Source organism: Notothenia rossii (assembly GCF_949606895.1).
Source record: "Notothenia rossii genome assembly, chromosome: 2".
In the NCBI taxonomy this organism is placed as follows: Eukaryota; Metazoa; Chordata; class Actinopteri; order Perciformes; family Nototheniidae; genus Notothenia; species Notothenia rossii.
The window spans coordinates 37,973,141-37,997,148 of NC_136904.1; the positions used below are offsets into that span (position 1 = coordinate 37,973,141).

The following is a 24,008-nucleotide window of genomic DNA, read 5'->3' on the forward strand; positions in this document are numbered from 1 at the left end:
TTGTAAAATATGTTACACATGTCAAATAATCAAAATATAATATGCTAAATAAACAAACAAATACATAAAAATTACAAATTCACTTTGTCTCAAGAACTATTTACATTCCACTCCCTATCATCACACAAGGTTGGCCTACATATTAGCTCCTACTGGTTTCCATTTACAGTGCAATCCTTCTGGCCTTCCTCGCTGCAAAGTCATCAATCACATCATCATATGAAATCTGACCACCAACCTCATGGTTAATACTGATTACAGCCAGACCACTGAGGCGTTCTTGAGCCATGGTGGACCTCAGGTATGTTTTCAAGAGTTTTAATTTGGAAAAACTCCTCTCGGCTGAAGCTACTGTTACTGGTAGCGTTGCACTGATCCGCAGAGCAATACACAAGTTGGGATATATTTCGGTGAGCTGCTTTGTGTGTATGAATTTCAACAACTCAAGAGTTGTCATGCTCTTTGATGGCAAGTCAGGTACATTTTCCAACTCCTGAGCCAGCTCCTTCCCATCCAAATCAGATTGCCCTCCATGGCTTAAGGTGTGTGCAAGTGCCTCTGCTTGCTTCATCAGCTCTTGGTGTGGCAGGTCTGGGAAGTTGTACAGAATGCCAAACTTGTCTTGCACATGTTCAAGAGTGGTAAACCTCTCCTTTTGTGCTGACACTGCAGCATCTACCACCACGTTAAAGAACGTTACCTCCAGATTTTGCAAGGCATTCCTCAATGGCTCATCAGGAGACTCATATGAGAAGTGCCTCTTTGTTGACTTCAGCCGCTTTTGCACAAGGACTGCATCCACATTCATGTCTTCACACATGTCCTTGGCTGATGTTTGTGCAGCCACAAAGCCTGTGGCTCTGTAGGATTTGAGAGCTTTTTCAGTCTTTTTCAGTAGACTTACTGCTACATCCACTTGCATTGTTTGGGACTGCAGGACTTTGCTCACCTGCTGAATTTGACTTAACATGTCATACCAGACCACTGTGCACAGTGAAAAGCGGAATGACCCCACTTCTTCTGCCAGAGACTGGGCTTCAATCCTGATGATTGGGTCTTTGGCCTGGTTTCTCACCTCAAGCAGTGCCTCTCTCACAGCTGCGGCTTCATATCGCAGAGGCTCCACAGCTTTCACTCTGCTCTCCCATCTGGTTTCTGACCACATTTTGAGTGAAAGGTTGACGTGTTTCTTGAGGATGGCCCATCTCTGTGTAGAGGCAGAAAACAGGCAGTATAGCTTCTGCACAATGCCAAAAAATGATATGGCATCTTTGGAGCTTTTGGCAGCATCAGCAATGACCAAATTGAGTGTATGTGCCCCACAAGGCACAAACAAAGCTCTTGGGTTCAACTGCAGTAGCCTGGCCTGTACTCCCTTGTTCTTCCCTCTCATATTTGCGCCGTTGTCATATGACTGTCCTCTGCAGTCATCAAAGGCAATCTGCAACTCCTCCAGCCTCTTCAAAATCAGGGCGGACAAACTTTCACCAGTGGACTCCTCTGCTACTAGGAATCCCATGAAGTGCTCTTTAATCTGGGGGTCTTCTTCCAGTGTCACAATTCTGATGACTACTGACAGCTGTTCAGTGTGGCTAACATCCGGGGTGCAATCTAAAATGAGGGAAAAGTACTTGCATTTCTTTATTTCTTGAACTATTGTTGATAGAATCTTTCCACTGATGCATTCAATCAACTCATTCTGAATGGTTTTGCCCAAGTAGCTGTGGTGGGATGTTTGACTTTTAATCTTGTGGATGTGGTCTTTCATCACTGGGTCAAACTGCGCCAAAAGCTCAACCTCTTTCAAAAAGTTTCCATTTGAAGGAGAGTGGAGTATTTCTGTCTTTCCTCTCAATGCCATATTTCGCCCTGCCAGAGACTGTACAATAGCAACCAGTCGTGTCAGCACTGCTCTCCACCGACTCTTCTCTGCCTCAAGGAGGGCCTGCTCTTGTTTGTCTATTGTTGTACCTTGTTTTAATCGAACTGCCAATTCTTTCCATGACGCCAAATTGTTCAGGTGTTCCGGACTATTTTCATGGCTGGTCAAAGCAGCACTTGCATTTTTCCAATCCGACAGTCCTGCATTTGTTAAATGAATTTGTTTTGGAGATAAAAGTTGACAACAAAAACAAAAAAGACTGTTCTTCTTTTTTGAATATGTCACCCAACTTCTTTTGATCCTTTCTCCATTTACTAAGGTCCTGCTGAAGTACTGGTGGTGGCAACTTCTCCCATCATCTCTCCTTGGGAAAATGAAATCAGGTGTTATCTGATATGGTCCTCTCCGAACAAACTCTGTCCTCATTGTGTCTGTGAGATGTGAAGGGCAGTCAGCAGGATCGGTTGGTAGTGGATCATCTGTCTTTGCTGCATCTGGAGGGCATGTGAAGCACATTTTCTCACCTCATATTCACAATATCTTCTCACACACACACACACACACACACACACACACACACACACACACACACACACACACACACACACACACACACACACACACACACACACACACACACACACACACACACACACACACACACACACACACACAACCCCAATTCCAAAAAGGTTGGGACAGTGTGTAAAATGTAAATAAAAACAGAAAGCAATTATTTGAAAGCATGAGGACAATTAGGTTTATAGCTAAACATCTTTACATTCATCAGGCACACACCTGAGAAGAGTGTATGGGTGGAATCTGTGGTGCAATCAGGATGAGATGCAGCAGGCTGTTCTGACGTTCCTTGCAGTGGTTCTGGGCCTATACATATATAGAGAACACAAGAGCAAATATATTGGCTGGATTAGAAATGGCACGACAGTCATTTTTACATTCAATTATTTATCATCACATCAGGAACATCTATTGACATATTGTACTCACCAGAACAAACAGACACAGTGGTCAGTGGCAGGGTGGAATCAGTGGTCATCTCATCAGGATGAGCAGCTTGCTGTTCTGACGTTCGTTCATGTGGTTCTAGGTCTATAAATATAGAAAGAACACACAAGAGCAAATATATTGACTGGATTTCACATTCAATTATTTATCATCAGGAACATCTATTGACACATTGCACTCACCTGAGGAAGCCGGCACAGCTGAGGTGCATGGCGGTTCCTTGTCAACTGATGCAGCAGATGGTCCCAGATATTTTAAAAGTGAATCTAAAATGATATAACAAAATGTGTATTATCAACATTGAATAATTTCCATTTGTTAAATGTAGCTATTATTTAGTTAGTAAGCATTAGGACAGCCTGACAGGTCTGATTCAACTAATCAAGAGCTATGCCTATCTTATTAGAACAGTTGAATCAGGTGTGTTAGTTCTGGGTTGGAACGAAAACTTTCAACAGGACTGGAGTTGAGAACCACTGAGCTAGTTAGCTAACGTTAGCGCACATTATGACAGGGTTGAATTTGGCAAATGTTTGACTCGGATAGTCAATGTGCTTTCTGAGGTAAACTTAACGTTAGCTAACGTTACCAACTAACTAACATTCCACCACACTGGCTAGCTCGCTACACCAAAACTAACATTGTTATTATTACTAATATTTCTATTTCATGACACAAAGAAAATAGCCTTATGACAGTTTCGACTGAATGGCAATAACAAACGCTGGCTAGCTAACGTTGGCTTGGCTAACTAGCAAGATTACATGATCCATTCGCTAATGTTGACAATACAATCAAAATTGCATACCTTTCACCTTGGCACGTTTCTCTTCTTCTTCTTTTCTTCTGTTTTTATACTGCGCCCCAGATGGCTTTTGCCTCTTCATAGTTCTCTAACGTTAGTCTTTCTTTCCTCAACGCTCAATTTTATAAACACTTGACCGATACCCATCAATGCACAGCGCTCTAGCATGTTCTGACTGTGAACACCTAAAGCCGAGGCTCTTAGACCGACCGACCGTTTTAGATTTTTGGCTCATTTTCCCTTATGTTAGAATTTTTTTTTTTATGTAAGAATAATGGTTGAAGATATAGAGGGGGGGCGCCAAAACTGCTTCAAGCAAAAAAAAAAAAAAAAAAACATTTTTTTTTTTGTTGCAATTTTTGGCGCCCCCCTCTAGGTGGCGCTCTAGGCAACCGCCTATATTGCCTGTAGGAAGCTCCGCCCCTGTGTGCACCCTCCCCTACTACACACCTGATTCCCATCAGCCATTTACAAATGGCATATCAGCGGAGGCTACACAACCTGTCAGCGCCAGATCGTTGTTTAACCCACAGTCAGGGCCGCCCCTCCCTACAGGCCAGTCACGCAGGCTGCATGGGGCCCCGCCTTGCGCATCACAGCTTTGATACGGCCACTAGTGCAGGTGAAGAGATGTCTTTGAAAGGACAGTTTCAGTCCGGCGCAAAAAACAAAACATGAAGAAACTAGAGCATCACTCAAAGGTAGGTTATTGTATGAGTCAAATGTACAACTTGAGAATGTTGTATAAGTCAAATTGCCAATTGCCATATTAAAACATCAGCTGCAATTCACAACATGAAGAAGGCAGTCTCTGCATAGCATAGGCCAGGCCTATTCAACTGGCGGCCCGCGGGCCGGATGCGGCCCAGAATGAACTCCCGAGTGGCCCAGCCTCCCGTAGCCAAATTCCTACACTAGTACAGACCATGAACGCAACACTCCGCGTTGCATAGAAACCACCAAACCACAACGCAGCACGTTTTTTGAAAGTGCATCTAGTGGTGCTAGTAACGGTGTTCCTATGATAGCAACTCTAAAACATGTCCCTCTCAACTCTGAAGCGTAAACAGAGACAAAACGGTAATTGATCTTGTGGAGCAGATCCAAGTCAAGCTGGACCTTTTCGCTACCGACTTGAGCACGGGTCGGATGCTGCATTTTCCGACGCTCCCCAAACACATCACATCTCCGGCACAAATCACGGATGTGATGACAGATTTCATTGCGAGGTTGAAAGAGAACTTTAACGGTCGATTGGATGGACTTGCTCTGCCCACAGACGTGATGATGGGCTTTGCCAGAGACCCCTTCACTGTTGTAATAGAGGGGGACGTATCAACCAGAGCAAAGGAAGTGGTCCCCTGCATCGACAAGGGGAAATATACACTGGAACTTATTGACATGCAGCGCACTAAAGGGCCAGCGAAGTTTTGGAGTGATGTCAAAAAACAGCAGTTCCCTAACGTTCAGAAAGTAGCGATCCGTGTGCTCAGTAGCCTATATTTGGATCAACATACACATGTGAATCAAGCTTTTCACACATGAACTCAATCAAAAGTAGCACTCGCTGCTCCCTGACTGACAGCACTCTTCACCAATGTCTTAGGATTGCATTGACATCCTATGAGCCAAAAATCACTGCTCTTGTTCAAAACAAAAAATGTCCCTTCTCCCATTGAGAAAGTCAGCGATGACAAATCACAAATGAGGTGATAGTAAGCACCTAGTTTACTATAGTAGACGTGTAGTGTAGTATTCATTCATATAGTTACCCGTATCCCTTGTTATGGGTTTGTGCACTGAAGTGTTTGACAGTTCTTTCTGTATTCATTTAAGTGCACTTTGTAATGTGTCTGGGACAAATGTGACCAAAACTTATGATTTTTTTGTTATTACTTGAAAGGTGAAAAAATATTGCTACAGTACTACCTCTTTGTGTTGCATTGGAGCTCTTTAGCTGTTTTTTTTGTATGTGAGCGCATTTATTAAGACTGCTATTATTGTATTCAGTAAATGCACTTTGTGATGTGCCTGGTTCAAAAAAAATAACCTGAATATTTGACTTCTAAAGCAAACAAATGTAATGCTACAACTGTGCACTTTTTTTTTTTTCAGATTCTGTTAAATTAATGCTAATTTGTTGTGTTTTTATGCACTTTTTGACCTACCTTTGTTAGATGAACAATGAATAAAAATTGCATGTTTTTCATCGCAGTAATATGTGTTGGTTTAAAATGTGTCACTACCCACTTTTTACAGGCCGCTGAATGTCTGGCCCAGCTGAATTTTGTAGTTATAAAATCTGGCCCAACTGAATGTGTAGTTGAATAGCCCTGGCATAGGCTATAGGCTCATGGAGATGCAGTTATTTCCAGCATTCTTTATTTAACATTCATTCAAGTATGTTATGCCTTTTATCTGCTAATGTACAGGAAGAATAGTGATACACTGTCTGTCTATTTGGATTACATAACAGTTAAAGTTTACAGCCTAAAAAACATGGAGCATTTTTTCCCCTTTTATTAATTTTTATGTCAATTTGCACATTTCATGGTGATGCAGACGTATTCACCTGTAAACACATACTGAATAGACCCTCCAGAAAAACGCGGGCAAAAATCCTTGATTATGCGGGCTAAAATCCTTGATTATGCGATTAAACATGCAGGGTTTTATGTGATTTTATGCGGTGAAACTGCGGGAAGTTGCGAAATATGCGGGAAGTTGCGAAATATGCTAAATATGCGGAAAAAAAATATCGATCTTTTTTTTTTAATATTGGGCTGTCTTATTTATTCTCTCTCACACACAACCTGCCACTAACGTTAAACCCCTTTACTATTCAATTAAACACATTCAATGTTTATTTATTGTAAAAGCAATTGGGCTATTTTAATCACACACACACACACACACACACACACACACACACACACACACTTCTCCGCCTCATTCTGTTTTCATTTACTCGTTCGTTATCTGCAGCTTTAATCTTGTAGGCTACTCACCTCGTTTCTTGTAGCCCTCGAAAGGGTTTTGGAGGTTGATGCCTCGTGAACGTGAGTTGTTTGGCTTTCTTGTCCGCAGCAGCAGAAAGCATTTTCGAATGTTTGAATGAATCAAAGTGGGTCGTCACCGTCGATTTTCTCTTATGCTCCAACACACAGTTGCACGGGGTGCAGAATAGTTTCCCCCCACTTTTTGCCCGGTCTTTAATAGAAATGTTCGTCGGTAAATGAGATGGATTAGATATTTTCATCTTGGTGTTTTCTCTATCGTGTAAGCTCCACACGTTCACTCTATACAGTGTTGTTTACATCCTGTGATGCACGAGCTGATGACGTCACGTCAAGACGAGTTAACTTTTTTTTTTCTCAACTTTGTGTGGAAAAATGCGGGGATTATGCGGCCTTTTGATAAATATGCGGCCTTTTAGAAATCTGCGCCATTTTGCTGATTATGCGGTAAATTCTGCGATCGCAGAATCGCGTTTTTCTGGAGGGTCTAACTGAACGACATACACATGCACATTTACCTCACTGTATAAAAAAGTAAGTGTGTTGATAATAATAATAAACAGGAATTATATTTGCAAAGTGGCCTACTTTGTTTCCAAACATTTTGTTTTCACTCCTGTCGGTTGGGGGGGAGGGGCCTCATCTCACAATGTGGCTTGGGGCCCCAAGTTGGCCAGGGGCCAGTGGTAAAACTCTCAGCCTTCTTACGGCCCGTCCACACAGCGGCATGCGTTGACGCTTCACCATTCACTTTGAATGGGGTGACGTCACTTTTCGCTGAACTGCATTGTGGGAAGCGACGCGGTGCGTTACAAAAGTTGAGCAATGTTCAACTTTTGACGCCTCGGCAGAAGTGTCAGCCAATCGAATCATATGCCAGTACAAGCTCTAGCCAATCAAACCACTGCTTGTAAGTCAGGGGCGAGAGATTCATGTGATTGGTTGTTGGTCGAGTTTCAGACACGCCCGCCGGCAAGCGACAACGCACGCTGTGTGGACGGGCCGTTAGCCGTCTTAGCATTATTAGCTCTTACCTCAACACTGAACGTTTTTCTTACGTGTTTCTTCTTGTGCTCCAGGATCACTCTCCGGCCGCAGTGTAATCATCACCAGCCGCCACCAGTGGCCATTCCAGCCGGATTATTCTCCACGCTCCTCCACCTCAAATAAAACCTTTTTTCCAACACTCTGTCGTGTCCTGCGTTTGGGTCCTTTCGGATAACGTAACACTAGTAAGATATAGCACCTACAATTACCAATTTTAGTAGTGCTTTATTTGCTCTTTATTTACTTTGTTTTAGAGGAATAATAGTTTAAAATTGGATGTTTGCCATTGAATTTGGAAGATGCTAATTTTACATATTTTAATATGCATCGTGTTTGCTTTCATTATTCTATTATTTAACAACATAATTAGTTTAGTGAAATGAAATACATTGTCTGCCTGTTGTTTGTCGCTGGGCAGATATCACACTTTGATTTGTCTGTTATTTTTTAACCAAAAACAGCTGCCAAAACAGTTGTTGATAAAAGGTCAAATATTTTTAAAAATCCAGAGCAATGAGCGAGATAATAAATGCTGACAGTTGGGTGATGATGCTTTATAAATATGAGCCACATCGTTTAATTAATAGTAAAATAATATCACAATTTCTTAATCATTCACAATATACGTGTTTCCAAGTCGCACTGCAAGTAACATAAGGCACCACACCATCTCTCCACCGGCTCCTCCTAACAGCTGCTCTGTGGCCACACATATTCAGATCAATAAGACAAATAGGGACGGTCTGAAAACAAAGAGTGTGTCGCCCAGACCTCCGTGAATCTATTTATAACCGAGGCTTTGTCCATCGGAATAATGATCCCACAGCAAAGGCAGAGACATCTCCCCAGGCCGGGATCCATATCCCTGTTAAGGCTGCATCCAAACACATGCGAGGAGCCAGTAAATATGCCCTGGCTGTGGCCTCTGTCATGTCTCACATTATTCAAACATGCACTGTGGGCGTTATCAATCTCCTGGAGGGTGGAGTAAGTGTTTGTTACTTTGAAACTCACAAAACTTGATTCTATTAAGCCTCTTAACTATGGGCGGAAAGAACACGGACTAAAAACTGTGATTCGGTTATAGTGGGGATGAATTCGAAATATCTAATATACGCAGGAGAGGTATAGATAAAAGGAAATACATCTTAGAGGAAATGCCGCATGCAAATTTATGCACAAAGTAATGTGGTTTTCAGGAACGATGAGGCACTTAAATATTAGTAAATTCGATAGATGGTCTCATCCACCGTGGTCCCTGTGAGAAACCGTACGGAGAAAATTCAATTACGTACTGTATGTTTTTGTCTTTATTTCCGTAATGCAGGCCTTTAATGGAATTACTCCACTAATAGCAGGATTTTCATTTATCATTTGGAATTCAGATGGGTGCATTGTGGGGAAACTTTGCTGACAAAATGTAAACGCAAGGCTGTTTCACCACATTTAATTAGAGACAGCAGTGGAAAACGGAATGAGAGGAGGACATATATGTTTTCTCTCACTTTCCTTACAAAGGAATATTAATCAGCACTCTTTTTTAACAGTGCCGTGGAAAATTAAGACTAAATACTCTGCTTGACCTCTATTACGTCACTATCGGTTATGTTAGGGCAAGCGCACACAGCAGACAAAGCTATTGGATTTATAATGCATCACGCTAATATACTAGCACAGTGTAATCATTAAATCCAAGGCCAACGCTTTGACATATTGATCATAAAGGATAATTCAGGCTTAATGTGTCTATTTCTACCTCCAGTGTTCTCTGTATGGACACTTTTAATCCACTTTTAGATGATGTGAATATGTTGTGTTTCTCTATCACAGTGAATGACATGCTTAGGGACTGTGCAACAATTATTTGGAGGTTGGATCAGAAAAAAATGTTTAAATAAGAAATATGCACATATAGATGGACTGTTTTGGATTCTTTTTTTAATATGGTATTCTTAATATTCACACTTTTTTTTTAATATAAAATGTACTGAAAGAAATATAATAACACAATAGCACACAATAGCTTTTATCTTCAACACGAACCATAAAGAAGCATTATTCAACTAGGGCCTCCATGATGAGGCCTTATTATTTCTAACAGCCAGTTTAGGACTACTGTAAATGTGCATATGTATAGTTATCAATGCTTAACATTTCAGTTATTTCTCAAGAGAGTCCATTAATTCAAGGCAGCAGTCATCGCTGCTCTTTCTTTCCATCATAACAGAATTATTGTGCAGTTAAATTGATTATATAGAGATGGCCTACAGCTGCCGTCTGTTCACCATAACAACTGTCAATTTTGTAGCCATGGGTATACGAAATAGATTATAGCTGTAATGCGCGGTGAACAGAAAGAACACTGTTTACATTTTTTGGGGCAATTTGTATTCCCCTTAACGTGCAAACAAAGTAAGTATTACTGCTCTATTAACACAATAAGCTTTTAATCGGGATTGATAGTGGATTTTTCTTTATTTCAAATGGAATATTCTATTAATACTATATTTTTTTTAATAAATGTTTTTAAAGTCAGAATATATGTATTATATATATATATATATATTTTGTATACATACATGCACAAATACACAGTTATAGCCTATATATATATAAAAAATAATATCTAAAAAGGATCTTCCAAATGATAACAAAATAAATAAATATACATCATAATCACAATAAGGGGTTATAATGAAAACTAAAAACACGAACATTCACATTATATAAAACTGATTTCAACAAGGTTGATGAATAAAGGAAGAATAAGTCCTCATAACGTCAACATAGAACTTCTCCTTGCTTTATTTCATTGGATACTCACTAAGGGCCAAACTGAAAGATAAATACATACTGTATATGTACAGAGATATTTTAAATGTATCAAATGAACATATAGGCTACCATGGAGAAAAAATACTGAATAATGCATTTTCATAAGCTGTGGTCACTAGTTGTAATAACGCACTGCAGATGCAAGCTCATCAGAACCATTTCTCCAAAGGACTCTTTGCAATATTAAAAACTGTACTTGACTTAAAATCATAGTAGACATCTGAAACACAGAGAGGGGTTCCAGACACAGTGAAACACGTATTCTGCACACTGCAGGAACACAAGCACTTTGAACACTTAGCCAATCAGCGGACGCTCACTTTAGTTAAGCTCCGCCGCCTGGCACACCGATTCAAAGCACATTTTGCAGTCATCTAAGTAATCAGTTTGTACTTCCCTCCATACACTCCCAGAGCTGCATTTAGAGTGGGTGTGCCTTTCAGACCTAGAAGAACACAATTAAAAATTGAAATGTGAAGCCAACCACTTTGTGCTTTCTTATGTGTCACTTACCCTTGTGCAATGATCACAATGATGTTGCAATTCAGTCTGAAATCAGTTTTTTCTCCTTTTTTCTATTGCAGCTATAAAACAAATCATGGGATTCATAAGATTTTTCTAAAAAGCAATCAAACTGCAATTATTCCAGTTCCATGTCATGTTGTTGGTGTCAAGGGAGTGTTAAGCATTTCCTATTCACTTTCTGTTCAACCCATTAGAGATAAGATTTCCTTTCAAAATGCACAAACTAAGATGTTTCGCTCACTCAGTCACAGATTAGTTCCATTTTGAACTTTGTAAATGTGAAAAAAATGAAAGGGTGCTTGAACAGGAAATCCACAGAGATGCACATATGTGTCAATGTTTGGCAATCAAACACTTTTATCCGCTAGTTGTATGAGAATGTTCCTTGAAAAAAAAGTGAGTTTAGGAGAAAAACTGTAAGAAGCTTGGTTCTTGGTTGCATGGGTTCATGGTATTTCATAGTTTCTTCTATATTGGATTGCATTCACTTAGTTCCTTTGTCCACAACATGTGGTGTTGTTGTTGGCCGCCCACTCATGCTTTGTGTTTTTCTGGTGGAATGAAGCTATGGGGTGCAGCAATAAATTGATGTAGTGAATGCGGTAGAGTAACCAAATTAGATCCGGCAACATCATTTTTTATTGTGAAAGAATATGTTTCTATCAGTATTTAGGTTTACTGTGTTGTTTTTCTATTTGGTTCTTACTGCAGTATCCACATTGTACCAGACTAAACCAATGGTTGGAATTCTTAATCTTCTATCAATCTTTGATGGGTGTTGACTGATGGTAATAGCAAGAAAAGTATTATAATACTGATACTAATCCAAATTATCTGTATTCATCATCATCATCAACAACAACAAAAACAAAAACAACAACAACAACAACAACAGGGCAGTAAACACACAATTAGCTTGACATTCATAGTGGCACATTGTTTTAATATAAAACTAATGTGGATTGACACACAACAAGGTAATACTTCAAAGTAATTAACAGGACTTGAACTGATACATACCGTAACATCATTGGCAGTTTTTAAGTGGCATTGTATGGCTATTGCTGAAACATGCTACACACTAAAAGATAACAAATGGGTGTTGACATTTTTAAATTTGTAATGACATGACTATGAGTTATGCTTGTTTTTACCTCAAATATGATATTTTCCTAGAACCTTTGCTCAGTTTTGCTGTCTTAAAGAGACCCTTTTATGCTTTTTGGAGTGTTCACTATAGGGTTATATCGTTTTTTTGTGTGCATGTGAATGGTCTGCAAAGGCTAAAATCCCCAAATTCCCTCCAGAGGGAGTTTTCTCCCACACTCTCCCCCCATGCCTGAGACTCCTCCATTGGACTCCTTTGTTTACTACTTTAACATATCAATATCACCATGTAACACTCACGCTCCTATTTGCTTGTGCTCCAACACATGGGGCCTTTCACATTTCTCTAATTTCCCCCTCCTCGACTCCTCAAATCCAGTTGACCAATCAAAACAGAGCTGGCCAGCTAACCAATCAGAGCAGACTGGTCTCTGGTTTCAGACAGAGGGTGAAAAGAGGTGCTGCAGCACAGGCAGTATGAGAACAATAAAGAGTTTTTTTTAACATTAAATCATGGAAACATGTCACAGTCATAATATGACAAAGCTCAAATGTAGACATGACATGTCTAATAAAGCGGTTTGTTAATTGTCACATTTTATATGTTTTTTTTCAACCAAAAATCCCTTTTTCCACTTTTATTTAGTTTGTACATAACTCTCATGGCTCCACAATCAATCCAATATTTCGCTTATGGTACAACTTGATTTCCATTACATTTCCATATAAATAAGCTGCTTCTTTAAACTCGTTCACCCTGACTTCAACAAACCTAGATTAGAGAATTTTCAACTTCTCAGAAACCATCATAAAAAAGTAGGGAATGTGTTTCAGAAGAACACAGTTTATTGCCCCAAAGGTGTAGTGCCTATACTTGAGGATCATCATACTCCTATTACTCATAACAGCATGCCAAATTGGCATCTGTTGAGTGGGAGACTCACTTGGAGAAGTTTAGAGGACCCTGTATGCCTTTATAGCAGCCTTGAACTGTAAAGCAGAGAGCATGTTTTATTCAGATTTCAGACTGAGGTGGAATCGGGTTCCCTCCGCTTCCATCTGCAGCTGAGAGATAGCCAGGGATTGATGCACAATCAAGAGAGGAGGGTTTCAGTGTAGTGGAAATCATTTCTCTCTCTCTTTGCCTTTCTTTTTTCCCTTTTCTTCATCTCTGTAGCTCTCATAAAAACAGCCATGTTCATGTATTTTTCTTCTGCTTGTCTGCCCATCCTTACCTCCCAAGCACTCACTCTCAGTTCAGGCTGACTTGGGTTACTCTGAGAAAAATGGTCCTTGAATGCATGCTGCTCATGTTGAAAGAAAAGGTTATCCAGAGTGTCTATTACCTGAGAGAGAAAGAAAGAGAGGGCATGGAGGTAGGGGGGGTCGGTTGGTAGAGTAAGAGGAGGAGGAGTACAGAGTAGAAAAGGGAAAAAGGGTTTTGAGCGAAGAGGAGAAGAGGAGCGCCGTCGTCCCTAAGGACATAATTAGGTCTAAGAAGGCTAATCATTGGACGTACAATACAACCTCTCTTCCTGTATTAACACATAACCTCTTCCCTTCCCTGCCAGGGGGGAGGAGGGTGGGGTGGTGGAGGACCCCGTAATGATGTATCCGGTGTCACATCACTTGCAAAGAGCTGGGGCTGGGACACAGAGCTATGGGGCGAAATTCATCAGCATCAAAAGCTTCCAAGAATCAAACACATTTACAGGGGAATACATAACTGAAGAGCCCTAAGAAAGAGAAGAGGAAGCGTGAAAAAAGGGAACCTATACATCTGGCAAATTAGTACGACACATATGTTCCGTCTTCCTACCAATGTTTGGATTGCTTGTTTGGTTCCTGTGCTCCCCTGCTGTTCCCTTGCATGGTAGGTAGCAACCATTTGCTAGCTCACCGGGACGTCTTTCGATCGTCTCCCAATGGCCATATAGGGGCGGGAACAAGAACCAGATCTTGGTGTGAGAACATATTTGAAATGATTAAAACATGTGGCGGTGATAAAAGATTCAAGTCAAATGTTTTGAACTTCCAGTCGTCATTTCGAGATTGTTTGAGGAAATTAATTGATTTTAATGATGCATGGTTCGGAGAGGAGTCAATAATTAAACAAGCTGCTGTTGACCTCAAAAGTATGGGCTGTCAGGGTCAACAAAAGGGAGGAAACTTGACAGAAATTCAGCTCAACCAGAATCCCTTGACAGCAACATTTGACCTGTAATAACCTAAACCCCATTCCATTTTTTACCCTCACTATCTCTTTCCGTGTCTACCTCATTCTCTCCTTCTTCAAACACTTCCCTCTCTGGCTATCCTTTCCCGATATCTCACCTCCCTTCAACCTTGTGTCCCTTGGCCCTGTTGCGTCTTTCTCTCCCCTTCTCGTAAAATACAATATTTATCTCGGTCTGTTTGAGTTCACTCACCCTTATCATTGGGTGTGCTCCCCACGGCTCCGAGGTGGATTAGTCTAGGACTCATTGACATTACATTGGTCATGAAATATGCATATCATGATCAAAGGTGATGGCGGGAGAGACGGCATCTTTACAAGAGCTCGAAACCTAGAAACATAAGCGTCTCTGGCTGATAATGTGCTAATGTTACAAATAAATTACTTTGATACAACATCAATTGAGTGGATGGACGTGTTTGGGTTCTTCGATTTTGATTTGAGTCTAAATGTTATCGATTCGTTATATCAGAGCCCAGCTGGAGGACCACAGCAGTCATCATTTTTTTACCTGAGGCATTGGACAGAAAAGCCTGCCAACTCTTTCATTTCCCACATCAAACCATCACCCAGATTGAATAATAAATGTTTGGGGGGAAAGAATATTGGATTTAAAACAAGGCAAACTCTTGGGCAGAGCCGGGAGGCCAATAAGGAAGTGCCTCAAACTGCAGTTCATCTAGTGGCCAGTAGGAGCAGTCTGCAGAAGGGAGCAATTTCCATCGACCCCCCATGTTAAAATGACCAACTTTACAGCAGAAATAAACATGTTTACATCGTGGTTCAAAAAACCATATTCTCTGTACAGTTAGATTCCCCCTTCATGGCATCTGTGTGGGGGGTGAATTGTTTTATAACAACCCTTTTAGTTATATTAGGTCTTAAAGACCCAGTGAAGTGCATGTTTTTGCACCAAAATGAAATGGCAGTTTCATTCCTTACATATCATTGTGCCTGTTCATGGCTAAAATAATTTTTAATAATTCATAATTAATGAATTAATGAATTATTAATTTTGCCGTCTGAGCCTAACGGAAGTTGCAGACGATAGTGGCTGTGACGTCACAAGATGTACCCAGTTGCAATTGTAAACATGGCGGAGACTTTGGAAAGTGATACTAGTGTGAGAAAAATGATTGATTTGGACAGCTTTTCGGACAGGATAGATGAGGAAAGTGATCAATCTGGTGCACTTTGAGGGCAACATTAAAAGATGTATGGATACAGCTCTCAACACTCATATGAAACATATATTTCAATAATCAAAAAACATTGGAAGGATTTCTTAACCTATTTTATACAACTAATATTACATAGATGGAAATATTTGTTTACATAGATGACCAAACCCACTGACATAACTTAGGCCAGTGGTTCCCAAACTTTTTGGGCCCAAGGCACACCAAAGGACAAGTAAAAATCTCAAGGCACACCTACCCTAAAATAGCCCTTATAACACGTGTTATCACTCATATCATGTAAAATATCTGTAAATGTGCATACTTATTTACTAATGGCAAATAAAATGTGACAAAGACAACTATATTACTCATGAAATATTTATTAACGAAACATTTTTTAAATTAATTTATAAATATAAATATATATATATATATTATATATATATATATAATATATATATTATATTATATATATATATATAATATATATATTATATAATGTATTAAACTTTAGCAAATTAGGCTTCATCAAAGCAGCAACACACTCATTTAAACCAGACAGGTCACAAAATTAAAAATGAGGCAACGGAAACTCAGCAGAAACTCAGCACAGAGAACTGTCAATGCAAGGAAACATGGTCCTGAACTACAAATTATGAATATAACATTTCACCAATCAGCATTGAAACATGTGCTATTTTAAAATTTGCCTATTTAAAGATTAATGGGATACATGTGCCTGTCGGGGCGCGCAGATTTTTTTAATCCTCGGTGGCACTGAAGAGAGGGCAACTCGCAAGTCCTGTTCAACAGACAGCCGTGACCTGCTGTTGTTCTTCATATAAGTCAGAGTAGAGAACGCCAGCTCACACAGGTAGGTAGTGGGAAAATGAAGTAGTTGCTCAATCGCGTGGTGGGAGATGCTTGGGTACTCCGATGCAGAAGCCAACCAAACATGATCCAGTGGGAGCTCACTGAATTTGAGTTTCAGTGTGCGGTCCACACGGAGCTCTGCGCACTCCTCTCTCTCTTTCATGGAGAGCTTCTCTGTGGAGGATTCCTGGTGGAATGGGTCTTGGATCCAGTCATAGTCCTCGATGTCAGCCACACGTGGAAAATACTGCTCAAACCTCTCTTTTAAGGTCTGAAGGTGTTCCGCATACACAGCGCGCTCCTTAGCTGCCTGCGGCGCAGCTGATGTCAGCGGGAACATTTCCATGGAGCCCTGCTCCAAAGCCTCCTGCCACAGGAGAAGTTTGCCCATAAACCCCCGAATCTTATCTGTGGACGATAAAATGTTTTCATTCCTTCCCTGAAGCTTGGCGTTTAACTCGTTCAGATGCCCAAATATGTCTGCGAGGTAAGCCAGCCTGGCGCACCACCTCTCATCCGCGAGCTTGTCTTTATGTGGGACAGCGTTTTCACCTGAAAACTCCAAAAGCTGTTCCCGAAGCTCATAAAGACGGGATAGGACTTTCCCCCGTGACAGCCAACGTACCTCTGTGTGCAGGATCAGGCTTTGGTGGTCGGCTCCCATCTCGGCGCACAGCTGGGAGAAGAGGCGAGATTTCAGGGGCCTTGATTTTATGTAATTCACCATCTGCACGGCCTGATTCAGCACCTCAGTCAACTCCGGGGGCATGGTTTTGGCAACCAATGCCTCTCGGTGCAGAATGCAGTGGTTTGTCACGATATGTGGGTTTTGTGCCCTCACCTTAGCAATGAATCCTTTCACTCTCCCCGTCATGCTCGCCGCACCATCTGTGCAAAGACCGACGCACATATTCCAGGTCAGACTGTTCTCTTTAAAATAGTCATTAGTTACCCTGAATATTTCCTCTCCCGTGGTGTGGCTTTCCATTTCTTTGCAGAATAAAAATGTCTCTTTGATGGAGTCAGCATCAACATATCTGACGTTTGCCAGAAGTTGGGCAGCCCCACTGATGTCCGTAGATTCATCTATTTGGAGGGAAAATCTGCCGCTCGCCTGCAGTTTCTCTGCCAAATGTTCCTCAATGTCTTCCGACATGTCGTCGATTCTTCTTTTGATCGTATTATCAGACGACGGCACTTTCGATAGCTCATTTGCGGCATCTGGACCCAGCATGACACCTGCAAGTATTTTGCAAGCAGGGAGGATGAGTGTCTCCGCTATTGTGTGAGGCTTCTTCTGCTTTGCAATGAGCTCCGCTAGCATGTAACTCGCCTCCATTGCCTTATCAGACACTTTCACAGAATCCAACAAACGTCCTTGCTGCCTCTGGTTCAGATCCCGCGCTCTTCTGAAGTAGTCCAAGTTACTGTGAACATGGGCGGGATGTTTGGTTTCCAAGTGCCTCTTCAGCTTGCTTGGAACCATGTTAGCATTTGCTAACTTCTCCCGACAGACGACGCACTCGGGCTGAGGATTGTTCACATCCCCGGTCCAAATGAAGCCATAAGACAGATAACTGTCATGGTACTGTCTGCTGACAGTTTTTTTCCTCTTCTCTTTCGGTGGTGGGTTGTCGGCAGTCTCTACACTGGTGGTTGCTGGTTTGCTCCGCACAAGAAAGCGCTCCATTTTCCCGCTTGCTTGTTTCTCAGTTTTAATATTGTCCTTCAGCCTTTGATGTGTCACAGTCTTATAAATCCCACCTGCGCAACTGCGTTAACAGCGGAATACGGGGTTCTGTGAGGATTATTTTTTAAATAATCGTTTTTAGGTATAGAGTTTGCCTCTGTATTATGAAATGTGTGCATACAAAGTACTGATATAGTAAATAAAAAAATAATTATTTTTGTGTAGTTGTATATTGCAATAATAACGTATGTTTGTCACAAAATCCCACGGCACACCTGGACTTGCCTCACGGCACACCAGTGTGCCGCGGCACACCGTTTGGGAACCACTGACTTAGGCTACAGTTTACCTCCCTGAGCTGACGTTATCTCTCAGTCCCACAGGAGAGCACTCTCCCTCTCCTTATTGTTGAAACAGCTAATCTCCGTTAGCTCCGAGCTAGCACCAGATGCTAACGACAACACTGTAACTCTCTCAGTCTCTCTTTCTCTCTCTCTCGAATCGACCAGTGGCCTTTATTTATCATGATCAATCAAAGAATCTACGAAACAATGACACCAGTCAGGCTCACCTTCATCTTTTGGGAACAGAAACATCGCCACTTCGGCAGACTTGACATTACTACAGCCAGAGGCAATGCATCGTTTCCCCTGTGTTTTTCATCCCTCTTTCTTCACTGTCGCCTCCATTGTCAGGTTTTCTCGATTGGCAATCACTTCCAGTCGACTCCGACACACTTTCCAGGAAAATACTAGCTCAAAAACGTTGAGAAATTCGACTTTGAAAAAGAGAAAAAATGAACGGTGGTGAATGTAAACAGTGCGGCCGCGTCCATCTCGTGACGTCACGCAGTAGATCGCAAGCCACGCCCACGAAGGCGAAGGTCGACTGCAGATTTCCCCGGCAAATTCAAACTCGTCAAATTCGTTGCTATTCCAACATCTTTTGATATGGGTTCCAATGGACAATTTTGGTCATTACTATACGTATTAGCATAACAGATCATGCACAGGTGCACACTTCACAGGGTCTTTAAAGTGTTTGCATAAGTTAGGTCGTGGTCACCTTGAGTGACAGGTCTCTGCAGTGAGTGATGCTTCTAGCTTTATGTCTCTCTGCTAGTAGCTCAGTTAGCTCAGTAAGCTCCAGGATGCTCCAGGATGCTACAGGGCCTCAGCTGCGAGGCTGATGCGGGGAACACAACTTGAACTCATTGATGTGTTTGCTGTGTTGGTGCCTGGCGGAGTATTCTTCATTTAAATATCGGACTTATCTTATGGCTCTGCGGTTAAAACAGACCGTCCCTGAATGCAATTTCTTCGGTAAGTGAAATTCAAGCTCTTTATTTCGTACTGGTCTTTTTATTCAGCTAAGCTACATCTGTGCTAACGATGCTACCCGTAGCATACAAGTTAAAACATATTAGAGAAGTGTAAAACATTAAGAAGGATTATACTGTAGAACAAACGGCTTCTGTGTGAGGTTGGTAAAGTAAGGTCATCCTCGTACATTAGTTAGTTTGCTAGTTAGGTAACTGTATGCATTGATATTGTTGATCTAAAGATCACATGTCATGCTTTTCCGGTTATTACCCGTCCCCTTATGTGTTATGAAGGTTTTTCTGCATGTAAACGGTGTGCAGAGTCAAAACCCTGAAAGTACACCCTATAGCGAGTAAAACTCTAAAACAGAAAATACCTCCCCAAAACGCCTCGTTGGTGAAACGTCATCATGACGTCATCATCCATTTGATTCTTCCGGGTACGTGCTTACGAAAGCGCTTACCCGGAACTAAATGGGCCAATCCGTGGAGCCGTTACGTTACGTCCGCGGAGCCGTTACGTTAAGCCCCCGCTGATTGATCCAAATTGACCAATCCACACACACACTCAGTGCAGGCAGCCCTGCTGAATTCTGCTCCGTGCTGCAGGCTGATAAAAGACAGTTGGGATCACGCAAAATTCTCTCTGCAGACCCATTCTCACAGCGTTTACCAACCTATAAACCCTTTTCTTACTCAATATCAAGCCACAATTATTGTTTTTATTTCGGCTGTGACTTTGTGTGTGTTCAGGTTGTGTTTGGCTGTGTATCGCTAAACAAGGAAATCACGGAGGGAGGGGGGAGGAGCTGCAGCGAGCCGTTTAATGGAGAAAGTGAATAGGCCTACTGCTGAATACACATACTTTACAGAGATGCTGTATGCGAAACCAATGTGAATTTGGAAAATTGCACAGTATTTTTCTATTTTAGTATACCTCAACAATGGAATTATGATCAGTGGAAATGGCCATGACATGTGACCTTTAAATTCGCTATGCTCGACGATGCAGACAGCTAGCGTCACCTTAGTGTTGAAGAGCAGCGTACTGTATATGAGATTAACCTCACTATAAGATCTGTGTATCTGAAACATATGAATCTCACATTTCCAGATGGTTCCAGAAATAACGTTAACGTAGATATTGCAATATGGTTTGTTGAGCTGGAGTTGATTATTGAAGCTTACTGGTTAACGTTACCGTCATAATAAAAGAACGAACCCAAACCTTGTTGTTTTTATTAATATTATTACGAATACTTACTTAGCATTTTATTATCATTGCACTGGAGAAACTGACTTATTGTGGCAGCAGAACGTGAACATGTAACTTAATGCCTGCACGAAAAATAGCGTAGTCAATGCTTTAGGGACAAGGAAATGATTTGTTTAAATATTAGATATGACGTTATGTGTGATTCTGTGACAATTAAGCTTATTCATTGCATTACATTTGTTAAAGATGTTTGTATTTACCCTTAAGTGTGTGTTACAAATGAATGTGAATATGGCATACGACATATTTAATTTGACTGTCTCATGAAAAACTATTCCAAAGTAACAGTAAAATAAAAAGGACCCCAACTAGACAATAATACACAATCCAACTGATAAGATACAGTAAGGGCTGTGATATCCAGCACTTTCTTTTAAGGATAATCAAAAAGATTATGGCATGACGTTTGCATGTAAAAAAGTCTGTGACTTTACTATCTGTTTATTTAAAGTTTCCAGGTGATGCAGACAGACCAGAGGATGCTGACCATGAGAGACAGACCTATTCCTAACATAAGTGAACTTCAGCATGAACTCAAAGGTACAAAGACCCCTTTCATACTGTACAAAGAATCGAGAAACATTCTGGTTTAAATAGATAAAGTAACAACTATAATACACTGATATACATTCCATTAAACATGACTAAATACTGAAGTTGATTCAAGGAAGTTGAGTGTTCCTTCATTGCAAAAAGTTACATTTAGATTTGACCAAGCAACATGATTTTGTTGTCAGCGTTCACATTTCAATGTATTTAAGGCAATTATTATTTTACTTTGTGAAAATTGCTACCATTTGTCTCTACATATTGTCTGTAAAAACATGGTAAAAGTGGTTCTTGCAGTGAGACAACCGAACAGCATGACCCTACAGTTGCACTAATTTCTGATAACAGTTGAATATTATTGTAATAATAACATATATTTTAATGTTGATTAACTGCAGACTGTTCATTCATAATCTGATTATCTTTGGTGAGTGATGACAGTGTTTCCCCTATATGGTAGGTTTTTTGTTGTTGTATTAAAACAATAATAAGTGTCGACCCTTTTTCGTTTTTGATTGTTTGTTATGTGGATTTGTAGTATTTGTGTTACTGAATGTTCAATAAAGGTGTATTTTTGCTAAATCTTGAGACATTGCCACTGTATGTACTGGCAGGGCCGATTTTTTACATAGGCGCTGTAAGTGATGTAAGTGGGGGATGTTGGCTTATCAGGCGCTCACAGCCAAAGTGCGAGCGTGGGAGCGAGAGAGCGAGAGGGCGCACCGGTACAGACGCTGTTGTTATTAGAATCTGGTGCTAGCTGCGGTAACGGATATAAGAAGTAGATGTTTCTACAACCATGGTGGAGGAGAGCTCTCCTGTCAGGCTGAGAGGCTCAGCGAGGTAAAGGACTCTCTGAGTATTTAGATAGTTAATTTTAGTCTAAGTTATCTCAGTGGGTCTAAAAGAAATATGTGTTTACAACAAGTTAAGTTAAAAACATATTTCCAAGGCAATCATTTTATAATTATTAGGATAAATAAATACAGGTTTGAAATCATTCCAATATAAACTATAGGACAGTAAACCAAAAATATTGTTTAAAGTTGGTGAGATACAAAAATTAACTGGTAAAATAAGATATAAATGAACAACAAAAATAAAATAAGTTACATTTATTTGTTATTGGCTATGGTAGGTTATTGGTTATGTTCATATACTTATTGATTATTAAAATGTAAACGGATTCTTTTCATATGGGTGTTTTAGAGTTGTACCCCCTAGATCAGGTCTCTAGTAACTGTGTGCTCAAAGTGCACCAGATCGAAATCCTTTTACTTTAAAATGTAAAAAGAAAAACCCGAACCCCCTTAGAGGATGTGACGTCCACCCCCCAATTAAAACATGTTCATACAATACTGAATACATTTGAAGCCATTTTGACGTATATGACCTATGTCAATACGTTTCTGTTTTTGTAGTCTACTTGTCTTTTGTAGTGATTTTTCATTTATTCTTTATATATAAAATCTCGCCTAGGGCAGCAAATTGGCTATAACCGGCCCTGGTACTAGCCCTCAAGAGTCTTTCTTGTGCTGGCATACACATAGAAACAAATTGGCAGAGCGCACTTCACATGCGCACACACTACAAAATTCCACGGGCTCCGCGCTCACATTATGTTGGGCCCACGTGCCTTAGCATCGCTGCTATGACTCCATCCTAGGGGAAACACTGGATGAATTTAAAAAACACATTCAAATAATTTTGTATTTATTTCTACAGCCCTCTAACGCACCTCTTTCATAAAGAATACACTTACTCTGAAATAATGTCAAATGTTTTATGTTTCTTGTCATTTCTGTTAGGAAAGGACATACCTGAAGGACACAACTGCCTCACCGTTTTCTCCGAGGGGCAAGAAGAAAATGAAAAGCTGATATGAGATTAAAAACCAATTCAAGATATTCACTAGGAAACTACACTTTTATTGTGAACAGAAAGATCTGCACACTGAATAGTGTGTAGTCAAACAGGACCATCATTTGTTTGTGACAGCTGTGCCCAGTATGGGCTCTTTGCCTCATTCACACCAATGGTGTTTCAGGGCCAGTTCGATGACGTAATGACGCAGCACCAGTCGGACTCTGGGCGGGGTGAAAAGAGCCGGAGCTAAACCGAAGAACCGGTTCTGAACCTGAAAAGCTCTAGCACGGAGCTTGAACTGGAGTTGGTGTGAATGAGGTAACAGATGTAATTTGGTGGTTTCTTCATCAGGCCTGGTCCTCCTCCCAGAGAAAGGCCACTCCACCTCACCCCCAATTTCCACCGGGTCCGTCTGCGTTGCCACTCTAGTCAATGGGTGCTATTTCACCACAAACGGCGTGTTACGGCTCAGAAGCATCCCAGAAGTGTCTCGGCGCAGTGCTTCTCTAAAATTAGGATGAATCCTATTTTTTACGCGACGCAGCCGTAAGGTAATGTCGGGAAGGCAGGAAGTGGAACGTTCAGAGCATATATATACTGTATATATATATATATGTATATATATCCCTCCATAGTCTTTCAAGTAGGAGAAATGCCAGCGTTCTCCTCCGGTTTACAGGCAGTGTAAATTAGAATAATTATGATGATGAATGCATTTTTTTACCACTAAAATACAGCAACACATATTTGATTCATGTCCTTTATAACTGGA

The 24,008-nt window shown here is 40.8% G+C and overlaps 1 protein-coding gene across 1 annotated transcript; it reads right to left on the reverse strand.

Moving 5' to 3' along the window:
* Positions 1 to 16,382: 16,382 nt before the first annotated feature.
* Positions 16,383 to 18,224, reverse strand: LOC307029597 (zinc finger BED domain-containing protein 5-like; the record flags this gene model as incomplete). Its single annotated transcript, XM_079665677.1, has 1 exon — positions 16,383 to 18,224. One exon carries the CDS (start codon positions 18,222 to 18,224, stop codon positions 16,383 to 16,385), a length of 1,842 nt encoding a protein of 613 aa, XP_079521803.1.
* Between the last annotated feature and the right edge of the window lie 5,784 nt (positions 18,225 to 24,008).